At 45.2% G+C, this 24,499-nt stretch overlaps 2 protein-coding genes across 4 annotated transcripts in view; one reads left to right on the forward strand and one right to left on the reverse strand.

The window, feature by feature from the left end:
* Nucleotides 1–1,425: 1,425 nt before the first annotated feature.
* Nucleotides 1,426–16,528, forward strand: SLC35A1 (solute carrier family 35 member A1). The gene is made up of 8 exons (XM_035559451.2): nucleotides 1,426–1,548; nucleotides 3,347–3,524; nucleotides 8,896–9,055; nucleotides 9,398–9,550; nucleotides 10,371–10,437; nucleotides 13,970–14,146; nucleotides 14,539–14,673; nucleotides 15,970–16,528. The coding sequence occupies exons 1-8, from the start codon at nucleotides 1,533–1,535 to the stop codon at nucleotides 16,098–16,100; spliced, it is 1,017 nt and encodes a 338-aa protein (XP_035415344.1). The 5' UTR covers nucleotides 1,426–1,532; the 3' UTR covers nucleotides 16,101–16,528.
* The window catches only part of RARS2 (arginyl-tRNA synthetase 2, mitochondrial), a 52,937-nt gene continuing 30,820 nt past the window's right edge, over nucleotides 2,383–24,499 (reverse strand). For 2 of the 3 annotated variants that reach the window (XM_035559447.2, XM_035559450.2), the window contains 6 exons: nucleotides 23,499–23,566; nucleotides 23,290–23,399; nucleotides 22,599–22,694; nucleotides 20,516–20,590; nucleotides 19,571–19,634; nucleotides 18,025–18,162 (listed from right to left, as the gene is read on the reverse strand). In XM_035559447.2, the coding sequence (XP_035415340.1) occupies nucleotides 18,076–18,162; nucleotides 19,571–19,634; nucleotides 20,516–20,590; nucleotides 22,599–22,694; nucleotides 23,290–23,399; nucleotides 23,499–23,566 (500 nt within the window). In that variant the 3' untranslated portion in view covers nucleotides 18,025–18,075. Of the gene's footprint in view, nucleotides 3,044–18,024; nucleotides 18,163–19,570; nucleotides 19,635–20,515; nucleotides 20,591–22,598; nucleotides 22,695–23,289; nucleotides 23,400–23,498; nucleotides 23,567–24,499 lie in introns of those variants that run through there. The other variant, XM_035559448.2, reaches the window with a different exon arrangement.

The following is a 24,499-nucleotide window of genomic DNA, read 5'->3' on the forward strand; positions in this document are numbered from 1 at the left end:
TTTACAGCTGTTTTTTTTTTGTGTGTGTTTTGATGTTGTTTTTCCTTTAAGATTGTGCTGTTTGGGGAGCACAACAGAGATATGTAGAAAGCAAGAGATACACAGATTGCAGCCTAACAGTTCACTCGAATTCCTTAAGCTTTACTCCATAATTTGCATGCATAAATTCAGTCATTGAAATCACGTGGTGGCTGCTGCACAGATTATAATATCGCTCCATTTCCACGTCCTTCAAACCTCCTCAGCCTCCAAAGCAATGCATCTAACACAGCCTCTCTCCTCCTCAGTGCGCTGTTTAGTCGTAGGCAGCCGCTACCTGGTGAGGCCCCCTGGGACCTGAACGAAGTCTCCACGCTGTGTCTGCTGCAGACCCAGGGGGGCTTTTCAATGTTTTCCCTCTTGCCATCATTGCAGAGCAACAAACTAGCTGGGTAGAGGTTATGAGGGGAAGAAAATGTGTAACAGTGTATACGTTCAGTAAGTACAAATTAGAAAACACGGTTCACAGTGTAATAGGAACATTCCTAAAACCACTGTCTTGTCCTGGTGTGGGCTTCCCTCTTGCCATAACCTTGGTGGAGAGGGCCCTGCCACATGCCTTGCAGCATCCAGTCCTCATTTTGGTGCTTTCCTTCCACCTCAGGACGAAAAGGGATGCGCTGGTGTGAGGTGATGGAGTCCAGTGGGCACGGGTGCTTCATTTGCCTGTCTGCACTTGGCACCAGTGGGACCGCACCTCACGTGCTGTGTTCAGTTCTGGGCCCCCCACCACAAGAAGAACACTGAGTTACTTGAACAAGAGATCTGGTGACGGGACTAGAAAACAAGGGTTACGAGGAAGGAACTGGGGCTGCTTGGTCTGGAAAAGAGGAGGCTGAGGGGAGACCTCATCGCTCTGTGCCACTGCCTGGAAGCAGGTTGTAGCGAGGAGGGTGTCGGTCTCTTTTCTCAGGTGACAGGACAGGAGGCAACGACGGCCTCGTGCTGTGCCAGGGGACGCTTGGCTTGGGCACAGGGAGAATTTCCTCACCGAGAGGCTGCCGGGCACTGCCGCGGGCTGCCCGGGAGGTGGTGGGGTCCCACCCCGCAGGTATTTCAGAGCCGTGTGGCGTGGCACTGAGGGACGTGGTTTGGGGTGGATTTGGCCATTAGGTGGTGGTTGGGCTGGATGCTCCCGAGGTCTGTGAGGTGATTAATTTTCTTATTTTTCATCCCGTTACCCGGGAAGCGAGGTAAGCGAGCCCTTCCTTCAGCCTAGCGCTGCCTCCCCCGACACGCTTCACACACTTCCCACCACCGTGCTCGAGGCGGGTGCCTGCTACGGCGCTTTTCGTTTATTTATTTTATCATTTAAGGCACCAAAGCGGCCAACGAGCCGGGAACCCCCCCCCCGCCACCACCGCTCCTCCCGCCCTCTCCGGGAGGACGCTCGGGGCGAGGCGCTGCTCCGACTCGATGGTGAAACGCGGAAGCGGGGCGCGGGGCGCTCTAGGCCGGCTCTGCGCTCTCTATGGTGCGATGGGACCGGCACCATGTCGGCTGCGAGGGGTGAGCGCGGCTCGGGGACGGGACGGGACGGGACGGGACGGGACGTGGGGGGGGGCAGCCCCAGCCCGCCCCCGCCGCCTGCGCTCCCCCCCCGCTCCCGCTGCGGTGGGCGCGTCTGGCTGGCGGAGGGGGGCGCGGCGGCGGGCGCGACCACCGCGGGCGCGGGGGGGAGAAGGGGGTGGAGGTGAGGTCGTGTGGGGAGGGGGAGCTGTGAGGGCGCCTGAGGCGGGTGGAGGCGGGCCGCCATCTTGGGGACCCCCGGGGGCTGCCATTTTGGGGCGGGGGCTGCCCTTTGGGGGCCCTTTGCTGAGTGGGGGCACGCAGCTCTTCCCTTTTTATGAGTGGTTGTCATAGGCAAAAATTTAATTTTATATAGCACTGCTTTGACTTAACATCTTACAGGCTTAAAAAATGTAAATCCCCACAGTTGCACTAATGCTGCTGTGGTGCTAACAACCACTGCTAGGAAGCACGTTTTTGTTACATACATGTCTATATCTGTTTCCTCGATTCACCTGATTTAAATAAAGCTGGGCTGGGTTAATTTTACCTCCCAGTTATGCCCTGAAATTCCCCCTGCCCCCCTCCCCTAACACAAGTCTAACTTAATTTAAAACCATCTGACAGCTGCAAGTCACTTCTAAGCGTCGTTACTCCAAAAACTAATTGGCTCTGCCTTTTAAACGTGGTTACTGACGTGGGTGAGATGTTATCTGTAAGGAAGCACTAATTTATGTGATTAGAGGAGCAGGAGGTATTAACCGTACCTTGCAGTAGCGTTATGCAAGAGAAGGCAGCGCTGGCTGGAAAGAAAAATGAACCAAAACATCGCTTGCACTGGATTCAGCAATTCATTCCCATATTAAATGAACAAAGTTATTACAAAACTGCCCGGCGCTCATCTGTTAGCTCATCTCCTAATCAGCAAAGGAACATAAACTTATCCTAAAGAAATGCAGCTTAATTGATACATTCAGAACATGATGGATGATGCCCCAAAAGATGCTGCAGAAAGACCAGCGTGCACCCATCGGGTGCCGTATTTAACAAGGATATTTTACTGCCACTAGTCCTGGGACAAGCCAGCTCCTAAACTGTGCAGAATAGCATCGGTCCAGGCCAGAACCATTACCAGAATTGCAACAGTGGTAGGAGTAGAGAAGATGCAGGGGCTGCACGGATGGTAGGTAGTCCTTGTATGGTTCAATTTACTCAAATAGACATAACCTTTCTACAGTGAATAATTTTTCAGGAAAGCCCTTTGTGTGAAGTCACTGTTCTGAGCAAACTTCTCATACTAACTTTGCTGGAAAATAAGGCTGAGAAAAATGCTGCCTTATTTATCAAGATTTGCAAGATGGATTCCCTGCCTTGCTGGTACTGAACACTTCCCCTCTCTTTGTTCCTACTAGACTGCCAGTGCTCTTCGTGCCAGATTTCAGTGTAGTATGTGGAGAGGACAGGCTGCCGTTCCAGAGTAAGCACATACTGTCACCTTAAGGGTAGGAAAGCACAGAAAGACAAATATTAGTGTATGGGTAGTTTTTCTAGAACAAAGGATTGCTATTAGGGCAAGAGGATGGCTTTTTGTCAAAGATCTGGAGCTTTTGTACAGTCTTTTTTGAGAAGAGATTTTAAGATTTATCTTAGACTTTTTATATGAAACATTTCACAATGCTGAAATTATTGTACGCTGCTGCAGTAGCCTTTGGCACGGTTCTGTGGCTGTAGGACACCCTGTTTCAGTTCTTAAATTAAAGTGAAGGGCATGCTAAGTTGATATCTTGTTTTCTTTCAGAAAATGTCAGCTTACTGTTCAAGTTGTACTGCCTCACTGTGATGACCCTGGTTGCTGCAACATACACAGTAGCGCTGCGGTACACGAGGACAGTGCAGACAGAACTCTACTTTTCTACTACAGCCGTGTGCATCACCGAAGTTATGAAGTTATTCTTGAGTGTGGGCATCTTGGCTAAGTAAGTATGGGAATGCTAATCAGCATTTTGGAAATGAATCCCCACTTTTAACCTCACGCTCTCAGTTACTGAAGTGCAGATAGGTGTGAGGGCATGGCTGGGTACGCAGGCTGCAGAAGAGTCGTTTTAGTGCGGGTTAGAGCTTGTGAGTCCTCATCTGAAACTACTTTGTAAACAGCTCGATATTCAGGTGTGTCCTTTCTGCATATTTTCTGTATTCATATGCCTTGGAATAGGCTCAAAGTGTCAGCATGGGTTATCTACAGCGTTTTGAGTCTTTTAGAGTATTGGCGTAGGTGAAAGCCTGACTGAGCCGAGTTATATACAATTGTAATGTTCCTACATGTAAATTTTCCCAAACAATGTTATGGAAAGACATTTTGCTGTCTCCAGTATCCCAGGGAGTCAAAGCTGAGACCCTCTGGTAACCATGAGAATTTCTGTAATCCCACTTTGCCACCAAGAACTGTAATTCAAATCCAGGCGTGAGCATCTGAAGAAGTAGTGAGGCTGTCAATCTGCTGTCTTACCTCTCGGTTTCCCTGTGCTACACCCGTCTTTGGAAGGGCCTTTATTCTCTGGATTCTTCCAAAGCCCAGTTCTTGCTGTTTTGGTAGAATTTGTTCTTTCAGGATCTCTGTGTGTCTTTGTGGCTTTTTATACATCAGAAGGCCGTCTGTTTTGTGCTAGAGGACTGTGAAGTCACATGGTGTGCCTCTTTTTCTTTTTTATCAGATCTTTTCTTCTTAACATCAAAATGGTGGTTTAGTTGCTTTAGAAATGAACCAGTATTTGAATTTGTAGGGCCACTGTGGCAACCAGCCTTCTGTTTAACTTTCATTAAAAATGGCGCTGTGGTTCTCACAAGGTTGTGGAAAGCGCAGATCTTGACCCAGTCTGCTTTCTGGAGACGTCAGCAGCCCACGTTTCTGAACAGTGAAGGGTCTGTGGGTGGGATTTGGTAACTTCCCACATTTGTGGGACCGAGACTGCCCATAGCCTACCAGAGGGGTGTAGTTCCAGCAGGGTAAGCGGTGGGTCTGTAACACTGTGTTTCCTTGGAATTGCAAATGGTCTTTTCTGACTGAAATAATTAAAAAGGCAGTTGCTTTTGTCTCAGGAGTTTTTTAGGACATCCCCGCACTGCCAAAAATCTGTGTAACCTGCTACCTGGCCCTTGCCAGTAGTCAGCAGTGGATGCTTAGAAGCAAGAGGGCAAGCACAGGCTCCCCTTCCCTTGCTTGGTGGCAGATGCTCACGGTTTCCCAGCCTGGAGGCTGCGTGCGTACTGTGGCTGTAGCTCCTAATGATTCTGCCCTCTGCAAGACTGTGCAGGTTCCTTTTGAATTGTTAGTCCCTGTTGTGCCTGTGAAATGAGTTCTGCAATATAATTACACGGTATATATGGAAAAAGTGCTTCTTTTATGAACACTTTCCTTAGCAATTTCACTGTATTCTGTCATCGTGTATTGAAAAACATCATGAATAACCTTTCCCTCTTCGGATTTACCACTCTTGTTTTCACATCTCTGCAGATCCTTTTTTTTTTTTTTTTTTCACCACTCATTTCTTTCCTAAGCCAGGAGTCTTATCTAATTTTTTTCTGAGATCATCCTAGTGCCCTTCTCAACAGCTTTGCCAGTATTACTGCATTCCTTGTGAAACAGGATCCAGAGCTGCATGCAGCATTCAAGGTGTGAACGTGCTGTGGCATTATGCTGAGAGGTAACGGTGCAGAAAGCACCTGGCTGGGTGTCAGTTCCTCTCCTAAGGATCCCTGACAGCTCTTTTCTCTGAGCACAGCTGAGCCTCGAGCTGACGTGCGGGAAAGCTGTTCGCATCCTCTTCCCAAGTGCCTAGAACTAGTTTAGAGATGGTTGCTCTCTTTTGGGTTTGTCATCTCCTATGGTTATTTCACTTTTTTTGACAATTGAGTTTTGTTTGCCACTTAAAATGGGATTGATCTTACCTGCTGAGCTTTTTGAAGGTTAAAATATCTATTCTGATCCGGTCAGCTTTTAAAAAACTTAAGGAGTTGTTTTCTCCATAGTTAAGGGAGAGAGATGGGCACCACCAGACAGCATTCATCAGGCCTTGCTCACTCCTTTTGGGTAGGATGTCTCACGTGCTGGTGGGTCTGGAGGCCGTCCTTTGCTGCCCGGATAACTGAGCTGTTTCTCAGGTGGCAGAAGACCTGGTGAGTTCTGCTGGGTGTAGCGAGGGACCCTTTCAGCAACGACTGAAAGTTTTCTTTTGGACACCACATATAATTCAGTATAATCAGCACATTTTGCCAGTATCCTAGTAATCTTCCATTTTAGATCACTTATGAATAGGGCAAACAGTGCGAGTTCCAGCGTGGTTTTCCTGCAGCGTCTGCCTGACGGCTTCCTCCAGTTTTAGACTTCTATCCTGCCAAGGCAAGGTGCCTTTGTAGCTTAATAGCCTGTTAAAAAATAAAATACAATCATTTGTTCACTACGGTTGGATACGTTTCACTACCTTTTCTTTTTGAAGCAGCCAGTACCGATTACTACAACATACAGGATACTGAAGTATGACACTCGGGCTGTTCCGGCTGCAGAATTTGTTTTCTTGCACATTCTTCTGTTACGCCTTCATTGTGTTTACCTTTTGGGTTTCTCCTGCAAAGCATATTGAATGAGTGAATGAATGCCAGAAGATTTCCTTTCCAAAAGGAAGGTTACAATAGTTGAAGCTGTGTAATTATTTATTCAGCCGTACTGTTACGGGAAAAGACTCAACTTCTCATATTTATTTGAAGTCCAGCTCGCCATTTGGCAATTACGACATCCAGATTCTTAGATGGTACATAATTTCTTAGCAATGGGTAAAGAAAAGTTCGTTTGCAAACTCCAGTTTTAACTTTGGCTTTTTTAACAAATGAGTTGCAGAACTGATTCTTATTGGTATCCATCAACTGTTCAGACCAATGTAGAAACAGAATATATTTTTAAGTCAAATGTAGATTTTAAGTCAAATGTAGATAAACATCAAGAATGCTGAATTCAAGCTAAATGTTTTTTTTATTTTCTTACTTATTTTGCTGTGTATGTCTGGGCAGCTTATTTTGCAGTATAAGCTATACACAGAAGCTTGTTCTTAAATTCTTCTCCGCATAGACGTGCCCTTTGTGCTGACTTCAGCTTTCAGTTAGAGATTCCTGATAAGTATGTGCTTCAGAAAGCGAATCCCCCCCAAAGATGAACTACCGTATGCTACATCTTCTTCTCAAAAGCTGAAGTGAAAGTGCTGCCTACTGGGCAGCTGTTACTCTTCACTGCTGAACGCCATGCCTGAATCAGAGCGGGCACCAGCAGCTCCTGCTGCTCTGATGTCACTTTGGACATGCGATCAGCTAAGTCACTGGGCGTCTTTTGGGACAGAAGCAGGTATAGTCTAAGTATTAATTTCTTGTTCAACAGCCTACCTTAGTATTGACAGATAGAAGCCATTACTATATGATATCTTCTGACTTCTTAGTATCACAGAGTAGAGCTCTCTCTGTAAGTGCTAATTATATTTACAATCTTGAAATCTGGAAGAGCAGCACTTTAGTACAGCTGTACCTGGGTTATTACCGGGTGCTCAGAGTTTTCTTCTGCATCTTATCTCCCAATGCCAGGCAATAAAAGTTCTTTGGAAAATAAGTTCTTTGGAGAATAAATAAACCGACAACTTTGCCTGTAATGTCAGTGACTCATAATGCTTCGTGCAATTAGCCGTAGTGCACTGGCATGAACTCTTCCCCCTCCTTGTTCTACAAACTTTAAGTGCTGCTTGTCTGTCAATTTTTGTATCGGTGGTTGTCCCATGGCCAGACACGTCTTGCAAAAGACAGCTCTGTGATGTGCTCAGTGTCAGCAAGTCTGTCCCACACGAAGTTTCCCCGAAAGTTTGGAAGGAGCTTGCAAGTGACCTCGCTTGTGCAGTGGGAGTGCAGGAAATCACGCTCACCTCTCTTCAGAAACTGTATGGCCCCAACACTGTCCTTTGCAGCTGCGCCGTTACAGGAAAATGACAAAAGAATCCCTTGGTGCTGCCTGCATAACGACTGCTCCAGCCTAGCTCTCACTTAAAAGGAGGTATAGCCTTGGTGCCAGGCAGGGAGGAGGGAAACTTAAAAGGATTTTTGGAGGATAGAGCTCGTAAATCTTTGAAGAGGCAAATTTTAAGAACCTGGAGCAGAGTCGGGGGTTCATCAAGAATGGAGAATATGCAGGAGTGAGGTGGTTGATGAAGGAGCCTGGGACAGAGAGGGTGCTAATTCTGCATAGTAGGAGTTTGGGGCAGGTAGATGATGTACGTTTGTAGGAAGAAAGGATTTGGGATGTGGGTGAAACGTGGGAAGTTGATTTCATGGGGCGCTGCAGAGGATGTGAGCCTTTTGTTTGTATGGGTGTGCAAGGGAAGCAAAAGGAGCGTTAAATTTAAGAACAGTACAAGGATGCAAGTCGAGAGGCTTGTGGCATAGCTGGGAGGGGACGGGAGTGATTTTGGGTGTTGGTGTTTGTCCATGGCCAATGAGAGGAGAATGGAAAGGGGCAATGTGGTACCTGGGAACAGCTGGGACGGGGGCTGGAGGGCCTGAGCAGCAGCAACAAGGAAGCAAGAAAAGTCATAGTGGTGTGTGAGTAACAAGGGAGAACCCATGGTGCAGAGGCCAGCTTTTAATCAGCTGAGGAACGAGCCCTAGAAGGGGGCAGCAGCAAGAAGTGACACGTTTCCATTGCCGGCTCTCGCGCACGCTGTAATTGCATGAAGGAGGCTTGTGAAGGTGCAAGGCAATGGGGAGCCAGCACACGTCCTGCCTGAGCAATTCGCGTGTCCTGGTGCAGGTCTGGCTTCTCCCTCTGCATAAGCCAGAAGAGGAGCCCAAGGCTGGCTGAGGAATGGCAGCTGCTTCAGATTTAGCAGAGTGCAAGGGTACAATCTTCTTTTTGGCTGTACTGTGAGGTCCGTTTTAAAGTGGATGTGGAAAACCACAGGCAGTTGCCATCACACACAAATATTAATAGCCCCTACAAAAAGGGGGGACACCCTTCTGACCCACTGCCTGCATACTTGGACACTTATTCCACCATTTACAGTGTTCATTGTTGTTGTTGAAGTCGTTATGCATTAATTCATTTAACCTCCTGATTCCGGAACGTTGTCTTCACGTTTGGGGATTTCTACTTGTTGATAACATCACTGATTTTTCCCACTAATTTTCTCCTATAATGAGCAGAAGGTAAGATGATTACTAAGAACAATTTTTCAGCCATCCCAACAGATTTGTTGATTTGTTTTCTGTTTCCAAATATCAGCTCAGGGCGGTCCCCAGTTACATTACTACTTTATTTTGCAGAGAATCTGGAAGTCTGGCAAGGCTAATAACATCTCTAAAAGAAAATGTATTTGGAAGTCCCAAGGAATTGCTAAAATTAAGTGTTCCATCTTTGGTGTATGCTCTCCAAAACAATATGGCTTTCGTGGCTCTTAGCAACTTGGATGCAGCAGTCTACCAGGTAATGCCCGTTTTTGTAAGTAACTGATCTGCAAATATATTTCTCTTCACAGTTTCACGAGGCGTGCATGTTAGCTCTCTGTTTGCCCAGCGCGGAGTAGTGTTAAAAGGCGAGCGATGCTTTGTTACGTTCAAGGCACACGCTGCTGTAGTGCTGTTTTTCTGAGCTGACCTGCTCGTTGCCAGTCATTTCCAGTTCACGTGGTTGGCACTGGAAATGGTACAACGCCCCCAGGTTCTGTAGGGAATCGACAAATATAAAATTTCATTTGTCGCTCTGTAGTTGAATTTTCTGTTTGCTTGTTTTGGAGGAATTTGTACGAGCACATATTCTCGTCTTTAGGTGACGTACCAGTTGAAGATCCCCTGCACAGCTCTGTGTACAGTCCTAATGCTAAAGCGTACCCTTAGCAAACTGCAGTGGTTCTCGGTCTTCATGCTGTGTGGTGGTGTTACGCTCGTGCAGTGGGAGCCTGCTCAGGCTACCAAAGTACAGGTAAGAGTTTCCATTTTGCCATTTCTCGAGGAATAAACTGCCTTATACTTTATATTTCACTTCACAGCATCTTGGAATTAAGGTAGTAACTCATAGCTTCCGCCCGGCAGTATCCATTTCCTCTTTCCGACCACCTCATCTACAACACAAACACTGGCTCGATCGTTTGTGTTCGGATTTGTTGTATACCAGTGCAGACAGGCTTGCAGCCTTGCTCCAGTCTTGCTTGTTTGGCAATCTTACCGACTGCCACAATCAGTATCAATTACTGTAGAGGTCTCAGTCGCTCTGATGGCAAGGCACCATCAGGGGAGTATCTGAGTAACGTATTGGTGCCAGCACTTGGCCCTGGCAGCGCTGTAACTGCTGGAGCAGGGAGCCTGGGATCGAAGCCCTCGTGGAATTAGGAGTGAAACTGCAGTGCCTTGTGCGGGGGTGTGTCATTTAAACGCACCCGACAGAGACGGTGACCTAATCCCCTTCTAGGCAGAAACAAGTGTCTTCTGTTTCTCAGGTCTCAGCTGCTGGTTGTCAGCCTTAGTGGGAAGGGCAGTGCGTGCAGTTGTGCAGCCTGGGCACAGCCACGTAACCGTGCCTCCGAGCACCACGGGGATTGTAAAAATACACGTGGAAAATGAAACGCCACGGTTAACTTGTCACGACTACGCCGAGCTAATCTGCAGGGCAGCTCTAGCAAATCAAATCTGTACTGTAATGAAATGCTAACACTTGTGATGTACTTAATGAAATAGCTCTGGGATGGGTTTTTGTAAATGACTGCCGTGTTGTATCCTTTTTAACACAATGGTCGATGTTGCAGGTGGAGCAGAATCCATGGCTAGGGTTTGGAGCGATTGCCGTAGCTGTATTATGTTCAGGATTCGCAGGTAAAGTATTATTTCCACATGCAGTTCATACCGAAATGACTGATATTTCACGGCGTTTAAAACAGAAAGTTCTCTGTTACGTACCTTCTGCGCTGATAGGACGCTGGGAATGGCATCGTCTGCATGACCTGCACTTCACATTGATGGGACACGTGGGAGCGGCACAAAGCTGTGCCAGGGGAGGTTCAGACCGGACGTTAGGAAACATTTTGTTACCATCAGGGCGGTCAAACACCGGAACAGGCTTCCCAGCGGGGTGGCTGATGCCCCAGGCCTGTCAGTGCTCAAGGGGCACTTGGACAACGCCCTCGTTAATGCGCTGTAACTCTTGGTTAGCCCTGCAGTGGTCAGGCGGTGGGACGTGCTGGTCTGTGTAGTTAGTGCCCTGCCAACTGAACTGTTCAATTCTGTGCTATTCATTAGCTATCTTTGTTGATTAGAAGATAAATGAGGACTTTATCCCCTCTGCCTGTAATTACCTTATGCTTGCAGTAATTATAAACCAGATTCGTGATATGATTGCTCCAGTTGTAAAAACAAATGGCTAGGAGCACGTACTGTTGGTTTTATGTGATGCAACGTGGAAGGCTGTTTTGCAAGTGGAGGAGCCTTTCAAATGCTTAGAATAATGTGAAGGGAACCTCCATAATGACTCGGTCAGTGCAACTAATTCACGTCCCTCAATTTTATAAGTTGATTTTACAGTGAATAGCTCTGTTATGGTGATCGAATGAAAAATTTGCCTTTTTTTTTAAAGGGGAACTGAGCTTCTCACCTAATTCTTGTGGCAGCTCAGCCCCAAAACACACACTGCCGTAGTCATAGGTGGTCAGTCTCCCCCTGCATCTCAGTTAGTATGGGAGAAAGGAAGCTGAGTAGCAGGAAGCCTCGATAAGCTGTGTGATGCTTTTGTTATGTTACGTTAGTTTCAAGCAGCATTTCCTCTCAAGAGTAGTTTTTCTGTGGCTTCCGGAGGAGGAGACCAGGATTGGAGGACAAATGAGCTGGTGCTAAGAAATAAGGAAATGCAATTACTACTTTATTTGAAATTTGGCTCACAGGAGCATATTTTCCTGGCTGTAAATTGGATTCTTCCCTCTCCCTCTGTAAGAAAAGGTGTTATCACTGACCTCTGGTGCCGTACAATCATCTTGTGCTGTGCATACGCGCTTGTTACTCGTGGAAACCATTCTAGCTAGTAGGTGGGAAAAGGAGGAGGGTTAGGTTCTTGTTTGGTGTCTTTCCACTGAAATGGGCATTTTGAATTAGAAACAGTAAATAAGACTTTGTAGATCTCAAGCAACTTTTCCTGGAAGGTTCAAAACTTACTGATGTCCATAGATGCTCCCAAGCCATGAGACAACGTACAGCACTCACAGTGAAGCCTTCAGAGCCTCCTAATGCTCTCATGATGTGGGTGGATAGCTCTGCCCCTGCAAATTCTGACCTTTTAAAGGGCTGGTGAGGGCTGCTCTAGAGGATTCAGAGACCCATACGGCTTTCTTCTGCAGCAAAAGGGATTGCAGTTGGGGTGTTTCCTCCCAGTGATTCCTCGCTGACAGCCGTAGCTTTGAGGCAGCTGGGAAGACAGGGGATTTCATCCACGCAGCTCCTTGTGCCCTTGGGGCTTTACATGTTGAAAACATAAGTCCTATTCAGACTCCTTTCCTCTTTCTACTTCCTTCCCCCATCCACAATATGAATAAGTTATTTTTGGCATTAAACCTTCAATTTCTGGACTGACCATATTAAATGTTTTATATTATTCAGCAAAGGACAAGAACACGTAACTTTTTGGACCTCAGAAATGGAAAAAAGCTTTCTTCAAACTCCTTATCCTGTGATAATTTGCAAAGGTTTGGGGGCACAACAATGCTTATAAAAGTGTTTTAGACAAATACATAATGGCAGAGCCCTTGTGACTTGAAACATTACTAAAGAATAATTTCCCCTAAACAGTACACATTCTTTCCTACATCTTGCCTAGCATAGTGATTTTTATGCATTTTCAGAACTGACAGCATCATGTCATTGGCCTACTTTCTGTTTTCTTAGTTTATAAATAGTTTATAAATATGGGTCATGCTCAGCCAAGTTTCTGGTAAATTGATTATATCTGCTTGTGCTCTGTGGGTCTTCTCAGCGGGCACAAAGCTCGAGATAGGCTGTTGTGGGTTCTTTTAAGCACTACAGTCATTAACAAGACTAGTTTTTCGTTTATATTGTTGATTAAACTTTTAAAATAGTTTTCATATACAACAATATCGTATTCCCTTGTTTGCTTTTATAATTTAAACACCTGAAATATAAACGTGTCCTCTAGGTAATTGATTCACCATACGTACTCACTATACTGTATTATAAATTATAAATTGCATTTTTCATGAGTAAAAGAGTCAACTCAGTCATTTCAGGAGGAAGAATGGATGTCTAGGGTGTCTAACCCATAGGTCTTTTCGCTGTGCTTTGTCACTTCGTGTACCTTTCCCTTATCTTATGAAGGATCTTGGGCAACGTTAATGAGCAATAAACATTTAATCAGTAGCACTCATGCCAGGAAGTGTGGTCACGCAACTCTTCTCACACAAATGGCTGAGATGTCTGAATCCTGTGAAACGTCTCTGTTTTGAACTGCAGAGGAAATTCCAGATATGAGCAGAGCCCTGGGAGCAGTAGTTAGAGGCAGCTAGCGGTGGCCTTGTCAAACAGAGGCCGTTGAGTCTGACATACACCTCCTGAGTCACGAAAAAGTAGATGTGGAATTTCAGAAATGCAGGATGTAAGGGTAAAACATGCTGGTCAGCGTGGCACCGTGAAAAAGAGCTTTAGATTAGCATGAATTCGTTTTCCTCAAAAACAGTTTGCAGTTTCAATTAGCGGAAAGCATAGGTTTTGGTTCGCTTTTGTAATCTTTGAAGCTGTGATTTTCAGAACGTCTGCGCTCTGAACTCAAGGTTTCCAAAGGAATTCTCAGTCCCTGTACTGAGGTAACAAAGTTCCCCTTTTGTGGGAGGCTGGATTTTGTTGCTGTTATTTGATTTCGTTTTGTTTTCTTCATGTGTTTTTTTTTTCACTGCTAATTATCCTGATGGAGGAACAAATCATTCTGCACCGTACCGAAATGCATAAATAGTGTCCTGGGGATAAAATACCAGGTGCCAAGGTGAAATGCTTTTTTTCTGGTGTAAATTGCACAGGAGAAACTGTGTTGGTATCAGAAGTCCGGGAAAACTAAACAGAAATGAGGAATAGTTTAACAGTGAAGCTCATCAACAACTGAAACGACTGTAAAGAGAAACAGAATCTATTTTTGATGTTATGTACACCTTAAAATGATTCTGCCCCAGAAGACTTACATTAACGGGATGTGTTGTTGGGATTTCTGCATTGGGAACTTATGTGAAGTGTACAGTTCTGTGAGATGAGAGGATTCCAGTAGTCTTGTCTGGTTTTAGAACACCATGAGCTGGGAATCACTAAAGTTGATGCCTTGTTCATCTTATAAAAAAAACTTTCTTTTTTCTTTTTTTAGGAGTTTATTTTGAGAAGGTATTAAAGAGTTCAGATACATCCTTGTGGGTGAGGAATATTCAGATGTACTTATCGGGGATTGCGGTGACTTTATTTGGTGTGTACGTGTCAGATGGAGCCCAGGTACTCGAGAAAGGGTTTTTCTACGGCTATACACACTACGTCTGGTTTGTCATCTGTAAGTATCTCCTGGTTTTATGGTCATGTTACGTTGTTTCGCTTTTTTTTAACTTTTGGTGTAACTGGTTGTGTGAACCTACAAATACAGTCTGACCCACTGTTGCTTACTGTAAGAGTTTTTTTAATACTGTTTTCTTGAAAATTTATAGTTTATTCAACTTAAAATTGTGCTGAAAGAGTAGTCCAAATAACTGAGCAGCAGGTAGAGCATCTTTAAATGAGTCATAACTGATCTACTAGATGCCTTTGTAGACGTGCCACTTTGATAGATACTGTGTTAAATCACCAATCAGGATGATGTAGCCCAAACAAGGAGTGGGGTAAAATGCATGGCTCTAAAGAGTAACCTCCTGCACCTTTACTAACAGACACGTGCTGTCTGCTTTCCAGTTCTCGCCAGCGTAGGCGGCCTCTACACGTCTGTTGTCGTGAAGTACACGGATAACATTATGAAAGGCTTTTCTGCAGCAGCAGCCATTGTTCTTTCTACTGTGGCATCGGTCATCCTCTTTGGCCTCCAGTTAAGTAAGTGCCTTTTCGCCGTCTGATTTGACTGTAGGTGCAGGTTTCCGTCCTTGTTAGCAGACTGTACACCAAGGCAAGCACTCGTGCCTCCTTTGAATGTTTCTGGTTTTAACTTAGTCTTCTCCAGGAGCGCTGTGCATTAACGTATAATGTATGTTGTGTTCCGTAAGGTACCCGACGATCCTCTGCTTTCACAGGCATTCATGATTTGGTCTTTTAGAGGCATCCTGTAACTTCACAGGGAAAGGTTCTTTCCGGTTTAAACAGCTTACTAATTTACACAGCTCTGCTCACGAATCACTTCCTAATGCAGTTCAGGCTGCAAATTGATAGAGCTGTTTATCTGAGAGAGCAGTCAGTAAGTTACCCTTTCTTGCTGGTTTTAGTGCAGCCAGTGCCAAATTAATTCCTCACCTATTTCTGCAAGGGCTTCACCACCTCCTGTTAGGCTATACCTGCTGCTGCCTTCCCGCTCGCTGTGCCCAGCGATGCACGAGAGCGCATCCCGCAGCAACCGGGTGAATACTTCTGAGAGGAAATAGCAAACTGCTGTGGGCTGTGTCCTACAGCCACGAAGGATTTTCTCCCTGATCAGCCATGTATCTGATAAAGTATTCAATAACTCCTGCTCAGTCCTTTGCTATGGTTTTTGACTTTTCCACCATACTCATAATTGAGAGTTGGTATGGTATAATGGTTCTGATTTGGTGTAGCGAGGTGAAACTTAACAGAGGTTTGCATAAGAAGAAAACCATCACAAGCTGAAAAAGAGGGCCTGAAATCAAGTGATGAAAACCAACTGGTTTTAAAAACTCACCTGGGCTGAATGGTTTCCTGCTGTTTGACACAAATCAAACCTGGACTGCTGATCTTTCTGTGAAAGCCTCGCTAATAGTATTTCTCAAGTGTGTCTAAATTTGAAAAGGCAAACAAAGTGTGCTATCACAGGCTATGCTATCACATCCACTGTGTCTTTACCTTAGGTTTATTGTAACGTAGGCCTGTCAGAGCGCATCTGGAACTGCAGAAGGTGTTTCACACTTGATTTTCTGACCGTCAGCACATTTTTGTGATATGAAACTAGCTGAAATGCTGTGGGGATTGTAAATGCTCAGGAGTTTTCAGTGACAGAGTATGATTTCAGATTCTGTGAATTAAGAACAGCTTGTTGTCCTGTTTACTTTTGAGTAATGTTAAGACTGTCTGTCAGACATCATCATCATTTATGTAGCTCAGTCTTCTGAAGGTGGTTTCTTTTACAAAGGTGTTTATTTTGAACTGTTTGTTCCCTTTCAGCTACTACCTTTTCTGTGGGTGCTTTCCTGGTGTGTATTTCTATTTACTTCTATGGATTACCTCGGCAAGACACCACAAAAATCCAGCCAGCGGAGACGAAGAGCTCAAAAGAGAGACTTGATACTGTGTGACCTTGTCTTCAAAAATGGACAGACAAGGAAAAAATGGACTTTCAGAACTTTAAAACTGCATTTTAAAAAAAATTAGCCTTAGCTAGTTGTGAAATGGTTTAAGTGGGATAAACTGAAACCAGAAGTTCTTTCTTTTTTACACGTGAAGTTACCTGAGGTTGCTGCTGAGGCTCCGTTACTGCCAGGAGCTGGATGGGTATTTCACTGAAGGCATTACTCAGTCGTGATGGAAAATGAAGAGTCCCATTTACAAGGAAAAGAGAATGAAGGAACTGAACACTCAACTGTATATAATGTACATAACGGAGGGAAAGTGGGTTCTTATTGTGTATTTGATAAACCGTCTTGCCCTTTGAGGGCAAAAAATGCCCCAAAGCTTCAAAAAAATCTATTAAAAAGGGCAACTACGGCCAGCATTTTCTCTTAAACCACTTGGCAATTGCAGTTTGATTAACCACGGGGAGAGTTTCTCTTCCAAGTAATACAGATCAGATGAACAGAGTATTTTGCTAGTCTTTTTGTGATGGTTTAGCAGTATTTTTTTCCTCTATGCACTCAAGTCTCACTTGTCAGCCACACCTCCACCAGTAATAAGTACGCTTCAAGCATCATTTACCTGGAAGCGATTAGAAGTAACACTTGCTGCTGGGGTTAAAAATTCATAATGAAAAACTAGTGTTTCTGTTAAGTTGTAGATTCTTTTACTTTTCAATTTTGTTTTCCACTTGCTGTAGCTGGTGGAGAGCTGTCCTATTCCTTTACAAGTTTTGTTAAACAAATTCCCATTGTGCAGGGAGAGACAGGTATTTTGTACTTGTATCTCCAGCTTGGTATGAATAAGCCAAATCAAAGTGTTGGACCAGAGAATGTTTATCGTTACACTTTTTCTCTAAACCTTTTTATGCTGGAGAACAGTTCCTGTAATGCACGTTAGGCTTCGATTTAATTAGAGTGCCAACTGTAACATTCTCTCCCTGCCTCCGAGGCATCGCTCAGTTCAACCCTTCCAGAAAATGCAACTGCATTTAGGGAAAACTGACTTTGGGGCATTTGTTTAAATCCACAGTGGAGTCAAAAATCTGACTTAGATTTATATCTCGTTTAAATTCCTTCAGACCTGAGCTACCTAGCTGGATTTTACTTCAGGTTGGGGCATATTACGGCAGTAACAAGCTGCTTACATTTGGTTCCAGTGGGAGTGGATGCTCCTCTGTGCCTTTTGCCAGCTGTTCTGTGCACCTAGGATGGAGCACGTCACCAAAGTGCCAAGGCTTTGGTGGCAGGGGCCACTGTCAGCCATTTCAGAGGCTGGCACTGCTACCTGCGCTGATGTGACGCTCCACCTCTCTTCAGCAGCGTTGTGGCTCTGAAATTGCCAGGCAGCGCCTGCCGCATGGGGCTGCTGAGGGAGTGCCGTGGTTCCTGTTCCACCAGCTGAGCAGCAAACCTACCTTCTCCTTCGTCATCGGGTCAGCATAACAGAGGAACAGGATTCGACAGATTTGGCAGTTGGTCTTGGTGAATGAAGGTGGGAATGCGATACGACACACAAAAGAAAAGGGCAGGGTCTGACTAATTGAGTGTGTTCCCATACACCGCGCACCTGTCCTGCCATGAGGCTAAACAAACACACAAGGGCAACGCAGGAAGGGACTTTCATTGCTTAGGGCAGTGCAGTGTAATTCCCCTCCCTCTACCGAAAGGATGTGTGATGTTTACAAAGGTAAATACAGGAGAGTTGCCGTTTATGGGAACTACCAAGGACACTAGTGTCTTAAATACACTGCTACTGTCTGGGAGAAAGTAATTACGGCAGCCGTGGCACCCCCACATGGCTGTGCCATACATGCTCTTCTGCACTAAAAACCTTCAAGAGCAGAGTTTCCAGACTGCATTAACAATGACTGACAGGAGAGTATTTACATTCCCTTGAAAAATACCTTTTTACTAGGAGATCTGACATCGCATACAGCTGTTACATCCGCGTTACGGGGGTAATGCCAAGAAGTTTCATCCCGCTGGCTAGAACAGAGCGTGCAGCTCGAAAGAGACAGAGCCTTGCCTGGAAAACAAGAGTAGGGGTCAGCTTACAGTGCTGCTGCAGAACAGGCTGTAGCAGCGAGGAGCAGCCTGTTAGAGGTGAGAACACCGTGTGCAGCCTCTGTCCCCACGCGCAGCCTTGGGATTCTGACACACACACACAGTCAGTAACACCCCGGTGTGAACTGGCAGCGTTCACACCAGCTGTCGATGGCCCTTCTAGCGTCAAAGGGACACTTTTGGGTCTGCAAAGGGAAGCTGGGAAGAGGGGCCCAGCCCAGACTAAAAGTGGCATTTATACATTAAAAAAAAAAAACGCAGCAAAAGAAAACCCACAGCCTCATGGCAGCAACCAGAGGGGATGCTCACAAAACAGCCAGCAACTACTGAAAAGTAAAAACCATCCGTGCACCATAGTGGCAGCACAGGCTGTTAGAGGCCAAGAAGGCTGCTAAAATCCCTCCTCTCACTAGGCATGGATTGGAGGCTGTCAGGGAACTCGACTCTAGGCTGCCCTGAAAATTTCACTCTTGTCAGTTCCATGACTGGCTGGTTGGGAAAGGCTCACTCCAAAAAAAGTAGCTTTTGAAAGCTATCACTCTAAGATGGGAAGGTTTTTTTTTTTTACAGGCTAAGGAACTGAAATGCTCCTTGTAGCTTGAAGTGTCTTTGTTTTCTACAAGAATGCATGGAACCATCCTCAAAGGCAGGAAAACGTACAGCAACTAAGCTTGGCTACAGCGTGGAGCTTCATCAAGTCCACAGCACTGTCTCCCCCCCCCCCCACACCACAGCTCTACGTTTAACTATGACTTCTTGCTGAAATCATATAGGTACCTGCTTTTAAAATAGATGAAAGAACATAAAGGCAGTGCAATTATAGCATTTATGGAGCAGTTAAAGGGGCAAACATTGCCTGGGAGATTAGTAGCAAATAATTTGCGTCAATTTGGAACTGCACATCAACAGCTGTCAGCCTTGCTGCTTTAGCCAGAATGGCAATTTAGACAACTTGGGCTATGTAGGTGGCAAGAGGGAGGAGAGAAATTCAGTTATCTCCTAATTCTCTGTCTTCCCACATAACCACTAAAGGAAAACTGTCAGAAACTAACCAGCAAGTTACAGACTTAAATATTTCCTTTAAAAGTTCAGAAGGAAAGGTGATGAGAGGAAAGGGGGGGGGGGGGGCTTGTTTTTGTTTGGAGCAGTTTTCCTTATGGTGTTGTGTTCCAGGAAGATGAGGCAGAGCCACGAGCAGCAGCTCCTGCCCTCCTGGCGTGGTGTCACCCTGCGGGACCGCCTGCCTGCTGGCTCGTAAGCCTGCGGGGGCACGTTCTGCAAATCCTGGCAAAGCCCCGACAGGTCGCCCTTCCAAACACCCTACGCATGCTCCTGCCCCGTAACAGCACCGTAACAGCGCCGTGCCATACCTGGGCGAGTTCAGGTGCGCTGCCTTTCACGGGAAGGGTTTTATGCGCCACAGCTGCAAGATGGCTGAAACGGAAAAGGTGGTGAGAAGGAGCAAATCGAGCAAATCGCTCTACAAGAGCGGTGCTACAGGCTACGGAAAGCAGCAGAACTGGAAAAGCCCCCACAGCAGCATGCCACAGTGTTATTTTCTACAGCCTCTCTCACCTGGCTGAGGGAGGTCATGGCTTTCTGGAGCCTGCGTGTTGTCCGGGCATACCATCAACAGCTTGGTGCTTGTAAAAATATCAGCCTCTCCCCCAGTCCCCAACAAAGCAGATCTGGAAAGACCTTTGAGAGCCACGCAGCCTGTCACTGCCAAGGTGCATAAAGCCTTACACAATTTTTTCTGACTTGTTAAAGCCTTGCCCGTACACAGACTGTACAGCTTCCTCCAGCAAGTCTACTCCAGAGCTTCAGTGTCCTGACCCAGGTCCCTAGGGGGACCCTCCCTACAGAGGCTGCATGCCCAGTTTGTCTTTGTGCCATCCATCTCAACACATAGGCTGAGATCAGTGGCTAAAAGGTTTTTTGACAATCTAGCTAAAATTTTGAGATTTGAGAGCATGTTATCAGCTCAAATCTCCTCTTAGAGATGCGGTTAGTCTGTTATGATTTTGGTTTCAGGCACTGGGTTACAGTCAAAGGATTCTTCTTGAAAGCAGTTAGTTTCTCAGAAGGCTCCTAACTCCTTTTTTCCTGGTTCCAACCTTCATCTCCACTACTTATGCTATCATTTGCTATCCCACTTTATATTTTTTCTGCTCCAGAGAGGTCCCATCAATTTACATCTTCCCACAATTTTTCTCTTCAAAGCAGTGCAGATTTAGGGCTGCAAAGCCAGCTTGGGAAGACAGGCACTGCCTGTCCCTACTGGAGGAGGATGCCGGTATCAGCAATCGTCTTACCAAAGTGTGAGGAGGTAGCTGACTATGTGCTTGGGTTGCAGATCCTGAGAAGATCTATACAGGACCTCATCATACCTGTGAAGAAAGAAAACAACCGCTTGGTGTAAAAGTGGTAAAGTGTCCTCAGATACAAGGCTCAGACTTACTGAAATCAGAACAAACACAACTGCAGAATTGACAGAAATAGTCTTCTGAACCAGACCTAAGCCATGTAATTAGCACACAATTGATTATTTCTTCCTCGTTCACTTCTTGTTGGAAAGAGATAGCTTCTGCTCCTCGTCATGCAAACACTGTAGACTGCAGAGCTCAGAGAGGCACACGATAGCAAAGAGAACACAAAAGCTATATTTGCTCCTGGAACATTATGTCTGGTTTTACATTTCAACAGTAATTGTAAGTTCCTAGGAGCAAAAAACATGTATTAAATAACCAAGGCAGACAAAATAGTCCCTTAGATGCTGCCTTTAATAAATGCAGCTTAGAATTTTAAGTTGCTAAAGGGAATTTTGTAACATTAGAAAAGACAAAAACAAAGTGGGTTTACATAATCCTGGAATAAAACAGACTTATGTAAGACAGTATTCAACTGGAAAATACAAGCAGATTCATGGAGACCCATGGTTTTATTTCACGGGTTCTGCTGTCTGCTCGTGCCTCTTTTTCACAACACCTAGCAAGTTGCCCAGACCTCTCAGGCCGAACAGATTTCGAAGTGGGGAGTGGACCTCCTGGTCTTTGCTTAGCTTCCAAGCCCATCCCCACCATCATGGCCACGCTGACCTTCCTGGGATCTTCCTTTAACAGACAGTTTTAGGGGAACTGTGGAGTGAGCTCTGGTAACAAAGGCTTGTGTAAGAGCAATAGCACGAGGGAGGGAGTGCTGCCCATCCCTTTGTGGGGAAGTTAGACAAACATCTCTTCTCGTGTGCATTCAGAGGCTCACCTTGGCCAGCGTGCCCCAGGTGGCTACAGTTCAAACAGGGAAGGTTGCTGTCTTTATACCCTTTGCAACAGAGGTGAGACAATCAGGGGAACCTGTGCGTTGTCACAGTTAAGGTCCCAGCAGCTGCTGGCTCCTTGGAGGCAGCAACAAAAGGTATAACGAAATTAATATTAATTTCAAAAAAACTACCAGAAAGCTATTCACAAAGCTTCCTGAAACAACAAAGTTGGTATCAAATAAGGAGCCCTTCTTCTGATAGCAATCTCGTTGCTCCATGAAGCTGGTGTTTCAGTATTGGCCTATCACAACTTGGTTGATTATTTTACCAGTTAATTAAATCAATTTCTTGCAGGGGTACACATGCTGCCTTCGATCTACTATTCATTGGTCTGGAAAGTTAATGATATTCAGAACTGGCCAGCTCATTTTAAGGGCAAATGTTTGGTAGTTTTTCAAACAGCAGAACCAGAGCCATGGGAGGCAGGCTTCTGACAGCTCAGGCGTGTTTATCATGGAACTTTTCAAGAAGAATCTACTCTGGGCAACTCACAAGGAGGACAATCATAACTGTTATTCCTGAAATCACAACATATTCAACTGTGAATTTGTTAGCCACCAACTGCCTGGCCTAATTGACAGCCTAAATATAGCTTCCTGCTGGAAGTAAAGGCCCCAGATGTTTCATACAGGTTCCATATGCTACTTGGATGAACTCAAAGGCATTTACAACAAGCAGACCTGAAGCTCTCTAAAAATAAGAGCCCTGCAGGGGAGCAACAACCTCTATTTGAAAATGGATGCACACCTGGGATGCAGCAGTCCCTGCAAAGTACCCTGAAATATATTAACCCTGTCAGTTTTCACACACAAGATGGGCAGCTATGCACAAACCTGATAAAGACCAAGAAAAAAACACATGGTTTTTATGTGAAATACAATTTCACTGGGTAAGTAAGATACCATTGGCCTTACCTGGAAGGCTACTGTTGCAGTCATTATGATCCAACAGACAAGCTGTTGCCCAAAATAGCCACTTTTCTCTTATGACTGTGCAATCTGTGTGTCCTCAACAGGCTGGCAGCAAATCAAAACATTTATTTTAAGGGAACTGGTATTTGCCAAGAAAACCGGACAAACCTGAGAAGATGCTGAAGAACAGACATGGCATCTGGCTCTTGCAAGCACGAGGCATTAACGTCAGTTAGCTGCTCATTCCCATGCATCTGTTCTAAACTAAAATGTAAGAATCAAAAACAAATGCTGAATGAAAAACCCTTGTTAGCAAAGATGAACAAGAAAAACAACAATTTGTATTGTGAAGAAGAAAGGACAGGGTATCTTTTATTCGAGCTGAACGAAATCAATCCAAGATAAAAAAAAAATGTAAAATCTGCTACACATTTGGTACCAACAAGTTTAAAAAGGGACTGGCCAAAAAAAAAAAAAAAGTTTAAGTTCTGTAACTTGGTGTATTTTATAAGTACTGGCACTTCAGTTTGCACATGACTTTCCTTAATCCTCATGCCATCATTCTTCATCACTGACACCAACCACAGACAAAGGCTGTAGCTAGAACTGTGAAAGTACAGGGACTGTTTAGCTCAGCCCTATAGAAATGAGAAGGAAATTTAATTTTAATTGTCTTGCTCTTCTGGGAAGTCCTGGCAATTCCTATTGTAAACTCACACCCCTGCTGAAAGAGTGAACATGTGCCTTATTTAGGGAAGGAGTTAACACTACTACTTAACGCTACTGTTAATAAAGCGGTTAGTTAATAAGGTTAAAGTAAGTGTCAAACTGTACTTCTGTATACAAATATTCCTCTTACCTGTGGAGTCTGGCATGGGTGTACTGCAAGAATACGCCTGTATCTCCACGACTTTGAAGAGCTCGATCCCAGCTAAACTGATAATCAGATGACAGAAGGCCTCGGAAGTCCTGGAACAGTAACTTAACGTTACCCAAATATGGATCTCCATCTCAATTTATAAGTTTGCATTGAAGATGCAAACATGTCTGGAAGTAGCTCAGGCTCACCTGAATTATCAGTGCAGCGAGACCAACCTTCTCTGCTGTCTCCATAGGGTCTTCTACCTCTTTGGTTGCTGAAAAGGAACAGAGAAAAAGAAATTTCAAGTCCATAACAGTATAAAGACTTGCTCAGACTTCGAGATGTCAGTAAACCATGAGATCTTTCAGAACTGTGAGACAGCAAAACAGAAATTGTCAGGATGCATACGGCAAATCCAAGACAGAAATCTTTCTTCAAATTGAAGATACAGCTGTTTCAGACATGCTTTTTCCCACTTCCTCTGTTTAATACAGATTTTAAGGCTGGCTTATTACACCAGTCTAGACTACACTGAATTCCTCTTTGTAATTCAAACAGCCAATCTGTAAAAACAGGGAGAGAATGACAGAGGCGTTCAGCTTTTGTTTAAAAACTCCAAGTGATAGGAAGGCTTAAACAGTCAAAGACAAATTGTTCCAATGACTAATAGAGCACTCGGATGCACATTTGTGGAGTATTCATGCCTTCCCCCATAGACATCTAAACTGGCTACACTCAGAGAACCTGAGCTGGGTGCTCCAATTTCACTTTTAAGCCGCAGGAGGAGACCAGTGCTGTCTGCACATGCAATCACAGAATCACTTAGATTAGGAGGCACCTCCAAAGTCTGCCTAGTCCACAGTCCAACTCCCCTGCTCAGGCAGGGGCAGCTAGAGCAGCCTGCCAGGGCTGTGCCCAGACAGGTTTCAAGCATCTTCCCAGATGCAGACTGCATAACCTCTCGACAACCTGCTCCAGCACCCAGTCGCCCTCACAGCAGGGAGGTGTTTCCTGATGTTCAGATGGAGCCTCCCGTGTTTCAGTTTGTGCCCACTGGCTCCTTCTCTGTCACTGGGCACCACCGAAAAAACCCTTCAGCGAGCGGTGGTGGTTGAGGTCATTCCTTCCCAGATGCCAAACTTCACAATTCCTTTTGCTGAACTTCACAAATCTCTTCTCTGCCCTTTCCTCCAGCCTGCCCATGTCC

This window comes from Cygnus atratus, chromosome 3 (assembly GCF_013377495.2).
Source record: "Cygnus atratus isolate AKBS03 ecotype Queensland, Australia chromosome 3, CAtr_DNAZoo_HiC_assembly, whole genome shotgun sequence".
NCBI classification, from domain to species: domain Eukaryota; kingdom Metazoa; phylum Chordata; class Aves; order Anseriformes; family Anatidae; genus Cygnus; species Cygnus atratus.